Source organism: Anopheles moucheti, chromosome 3 (genome assembly GCF_943734755.1).
Source record: "Anopheles moucheti chromosome 3, idAnoMoucSN_F20_07, whole genome shotgun sequence".
Taxonomy (NCBI): Eukaryota; Metazoa; Arthropoda; class Insecta; order Diptera; family Culicidae; genus Anopheles; species Anopheles moucheti.
Genome location: NC_069141.1, coordinates 4,598,863 through 4,604,273, shown reverse-complemented (window position 1 = coordinate 4,604,273; position 5,411 = coordinate 4,598,863). Strand labels below are relative to the sequence as shown.

General features: G+C 43.3%; 1 protein-coding gene across 1 annotated transcript; it reads left to right on the top strand.

The window, feature by feature from the left end:
- The first annotated feature begins 1,294 nt into the window (after positions 1 to 1,294).
- LOC128303649 (thioredoxin-like protein 4A) lies at positions 1,295 to 2,508 on the top strand. Its single transcript, XM_053040687.1, has 2 exons — positions 1,295 to 1,468; positions 1,557 to 2,508. The coding sequence occupies exons 1-2, from the start codon at positions 1,391 to 1,393 to the stop codon at positions 1,905 to 1,907; spliced, it is 429 nt and encodes a 142-aa protein (XP_052896647.1). The 5' UTR covers positions 1,295 to 1,390; the 3' UTR covers positions 1,908 to 2,508.
- Positions 2,509 to 5,411: the final 2,903 nt, after the last annotated feature.

The following is a 5,411-nucleotide window of genomic DNA, read 5'->3' as shown; positions in this document are numbered from 1 at the left end:
GTTTAAACAAGCAGTAAGTATTTAATTTTCATTTATTTCAAACGTTACCGCGTAAGTTTTCAACCAGCATACCCGGGTATTTCATACATTTTGTATGGAGCATGACGTTCCCCTTCTGCTTCTTTTCTTATTGTACATAGTTTCGAGTCAAATTCAATGGATTTAAAATTTAAAAAGGAATCGTTAGTTTTATCATAACATAAAAAAGATAATGAATGAATCGAATAAATTTTAGATATGCAAAATATACAAACCAGCTGTTTTCATATTTCTGTGAGAGCGATCGCCAGCGCAAGTGAGATGGATGGAATGGGAAGTCTCCCTCATCTCTCGCTCAAAATCGCCGGCGACTGGATCGAAATTTCTATACAAAATCAGCTGTTTTCAGATTTCCTACACCAAGAGAGCATGTATTAGCAAGAGGTAACATGTATGCCCCCAGATTTTGTCAAGTGGGCCATCACTACGCATACCATCAAACCCGTGAGCACCATCGCTTGTGTAAGTGAGATGAGGTGAGATGAGTTTGGTAGTGTGCGTAGTGATGGCCCAAGCAACAAAATATGCACGCTGGAGGGATAAACATGTTACCTCCTGCTAATACATGCTCTCTTGGTGTCAGAAATCTGAAAACAGCTGCTTTGTATGGGATTTCGCACGGGAGAGTTTGAAAATGACAATGGTGATGGATGCGGCGCTCCTGGATGGCGTTTGGAATAATTGCGGAGCAACGAAACGAAGAGAGTGAAAAGTGCAAAAAACATTTCTTACTTCACAGAAGTAACATAACATCTTGTTTTTCTTACGGAAATTCGTGTTTTAATTCACTTCAACTAGAAATTATTTAAATAATAACACAAAAACGCTACATAATATTTAGAAATGATATTTGTACAATGTTCATAAACCTAAATTCGCTTTTTATTCAGTTGGTTCGTAAATTTGGATTGTGTACATTTAGTTGTAAACATAATGAAATAACGTTTATCGTGTGAATATTACAGCTCGGATCATGGCACCCAATACAACAACCGAATTTGTTCGACTCGAGTAGTAGCGCACTGTCTGAGTTCGATACAATGTGATTAATCAAAGAAAAGCAAATGCATTTATGAAAAAAAACCATCAACACATTTTATTTCCTGTTAATTGACAAGATTTAAGGATTTGCATAAAAATAAATTATTTTTAAGAAAATATTTAAAATGACCGCTGATTTCATGGAAATTCTCTGTGTGCAAAAGTCAAACGACAAATGTCAACGTTTGTTTACGTTCCGGGCAACAAAGTTTGTTATTGTTTCGTTGCAGTTACACAGATTTGCACGAAAACAAGTGATAATTAACATTAAAGTTTCTCTAAAAACCGTCTTTAAAACACACATTTCGCGATGTCGTATATGTTAGCACATTTGCACAATGGCTGGCAGGTGGACCAAGCCATACTCTCCGAAGAGGATCGAGTCGTGGTGAGTGTTGCCAAAAAATATACAATGACGCCAGATACCGTATCGCCGTTTTAGACCCATGTCGTAAACCCTTTCCTATTCGCAACAGGTCATACGATTCGGACACGATTGGGACCCGACCTGCATGAAGATGGACGAGGTGTTGTACAACATAGCGGAGAAAGTGAAAAATTTTGCCGTCATCTACCTGGTTGACATTACGGAGGTGCCCGATTTCAACAAGATGTACGAATTGTACGATCCCTGTACGGTGATGTTTTTCTTCCGCAACAAACACATCATGATCGATCTGGGGACGGGTAATAATAACAAAATTAACTGGCCGCTTGAGGATAAGCAGGAGATGATTGATATCGTCGAGACGGTTTATCGAGGGGCACGTAAAGGACGTGGTTTAGTGGTGTCACCGAAGGATTACTCTACAAAATATCGCTACTAGAGGGACTGTAGAGTGCTGATTACAATAAGATTTTTTTTTAAATAACTGTAGAGCTGGTATTCTGATAACAATTTCTTAAAATTGCACCTCATCCGAAGTAATAATCTAGGCACTGCAGCCTGAATCAAATGGAGATTACGGTATACTAAACTTCGGCGATAAACAAAACCACCTTTGATCGGTTACTTTAATTTTAAAAGCTATTCTTGGACTAGATCAGTTTGTTCGGCTACCATCACGTGCAGCATTGGTACATTGTAAGGAATATAATTAGATACCGTCTTCTGTAATTCTTAGCATTTCCGAACCCGAAGGTTGTGTTAGAATTTGGCTTATCTCAGCTCTGCTTAGAATCGTTCCAAATTTATCCCGCAAAGAATATACTCACCATTAGGTTCTTATCTCTCCCTCAAATGGGTTAGCGAGCATTTAGTCGAACCGATGCTGTACTGCAGTGCACGCCTACGAAGAAAGATTTTCCTTATTCATGCGCATCTAACCTTGACCATGCTCGGCACTCTATCGCACAGCATTCGCCTATGGTATTAATTGATAAGCTCGTTCTCCCGTTCTCGTACGATTGGAAGTCCGATCGCTAGAATCGCACCACACAGTGAAGCTTTAACTACCACCTATTAAGAAGCTCTAGCGCTAGAACATAAAAATGATTTCGTGCAAGCCCCACCACTTTCACCCCAAAATCCTAAAATATACTCCTTTTTTGCTAACAGTCGTCTGCAAGGAAGTCCCTTTGCCTCCATCTGGTACTCAAGGCAGCTTAAACCCTCCTCCCAGGTGTCCACACCTGAGCGGCAGGATGAATAATTTAGGAGAAAATAATCATCGAGCATAAGCAAACCGTTGGTGTGGTGGTGATGAGCACTGGAAGGAGTTAGGGTGTATATGGTGCCAGAAGCACCAGTCAACTCGCTTATGCTATCGTTCCGTTTACGGATCCTATCAGGTTCGTTCAAGCGGATGTCATGCGAACCGGGCTGAACCCTGGGCTTTGGAAAGGTGAGATGTACCGGCAGAAGGAGGTGCAGGTTTCATTTCTTCATTCTTGATTTGTTCGTTCGTCGGTTGCAGGCGGCATCCTTTCGTTTGCTTCTCGTTCGCGACGTTCCCCCGCCCCAGGAAAAACCTCACGTCCGGATCTCACCGTGGCTGTTTAAGGTGGAAGACGTTTCAATTTACGACATCATTCCTGGAACGTGGGATGTCTACCCCGGTGAAGTTGCTCGGTGGCCTGAATAGAAGAACGGAAACGAAGTTGAAAACTCACTGCCTCACTCGTGCTTTCTCTCGGCCCGATGGCTCACGATCGGCTGTACCAGGCATGGGGCAGAGCAGTGGAACAAGATGGAACCATCTGCGCTACAAACTAGCACTACTCTCCGGGCACGGATCGCGAAGCCTGGCACAAAGATGGACAAATGATTGTGTCTCTCTGTGTGTATATGTGTGTGGAATACCCATAGGGAAGGCAGCACACCGTCCCACATATATGCAACCGGGATGGAACCGTGTGCGTGTGTGTGTGTGTGTATAGGGAGGCAACCATCCATCTCGTCGTCCTGCTGTGGAGCCCGGTGCTACCGGAGTATGACATTAGTTAAATAATCATGTCATGGCTTTTGTGCAATTTTCGCCATGAATAATGAATACCTGTAGGGCAGGCAGAAGTGATACCGCAATGCGCCCACATCCGAGTGTGCTCCACAGCACTCCCACTTCACCCGTCTCATGGTGAACCTCATCTTGGTACATACCCGCACACGCTCTTTAACGCATGCAAGAAGTTTTTTTTGGTTGCCAGAAGGTGATCGGTTTTTAAAATTGTGTGCGCACACACACACACACACACACACACACACACACACACACATATGTTCGTCGAGTGTCGTCGAGTATTTCGCATACAGCCCCGATGCACGGAGCAGAAGATTGAAAGGAATGGGCATGGGATGATTGAAAGGGTTTGGGTGGGTTGCCGCCTTGACTTATTCGAACGTCAGCTTAACCATTTGCTAGTGAAATGGAACGGCGGGAGTAAAAAACACTCTGAAGTTACGACGATGTAACGATGGGACCAAATCAACCAGAACCTCCATTGACACTCCTTGCAGAACTCCTCTGACGATCTTTGGGTAAAGAGAGTGTGTGAGAGAGAGACTTACAGGTAAAAATCAATATTTATCATTTAGCAGCAAGGGTTGATTTTTGCTGGAGACACATCTTTTTAAAGAGATGACAGGAAGCCCCCCCCCCCCTCCCCCGATGCTGGTGGCTGCTGTACTAACTACATGGTGGAGCATTCTGGTAGCTGAAATGGTAATCATTCATGTGTGCATTGAACAGTCAAGGACGCTTTTATGCACCACATTCAATCCTTTCTTTCTCCTTCGTACACCGCTTCACTATTCGCACGCTTTAAAGTAACACCATAGCAACCTATTCGAGAGGCACTGGAAGCGTCCTACACATACAACACCGATACCGGTTAACGATGTGTTTCCAACGATTTGATTCTGCTGTTTACACTCGATTGAACAAATAATGGTCTCTCCACGTGTTCCGCTCGAAGTGAACCGCACTAGCTCCACGTGGTGTAGACGAGCGTAGAACCGGGGTGGAATAAATTGCAAGAGCAAACGTTAACTTTCCACAACACATTTGAATGCCTTGTGTTTTGTTATTTTCCAACATGTTTTTTTTTTTGTACGATGACCTTCCGATTCCGAGATATGGAGAAATTGCAGGAGTTAATGGATAACGTTTATGACAGGGTTTTATGCTGCGGGACAGATTTGTTCGTTTCGATGGTTCAATGCGTTAGAAAATTCTAAATCTTACCAATGAAACATTCACACGTTTATACAAATTTTTGTTCAGTGCGATTTTATAATCTCTTTCCCTAGTGCTGGTACAGCACATTGCTCTTGCTGACATCAAATGACATCAACATGATATCTTACTTCTGGAAAATCTGGTGCCCTTCATGACGGTTTTAATTCTTCGGACGACTTGCACGTCCTCACAGACTCATGTCAGCTTCACAGCATTGTTTCGCGTGTAACTAGCTTTTACAGAGGTTTGGGTTTTGTCAACTAACCCCCATCGTCATCGTACCCGTGCCATGTACTTGCCGTTACCGCGTAGCATAAGTATGTACTCGTTCAAAATTGCCCATCTCGACACGGTCTGCCATAACACGGGGGTCCTTTAAAGACTAGTCAAATTGAAACAAATACCCTTCATTCCGGCGTGTATGTGTGTGAAGCTCCAAAAAAAAGGCGACGAAGGATGGAAAGCTTCACTGGTGGAGAACGAATTATCGACCACCAACACCATATAAGCACCTTGACTACGCCGGAAGACTAGAAAGGTATGAAGACGTTCGTTTCCAACTTTTTGCCGCGTATTATCCGACTGAAGAAACCCTCCGCTTCATCCCCCTGTCATCTCCCACCTCGTCCCACAAAGCTCCTAACCGGAACAGTA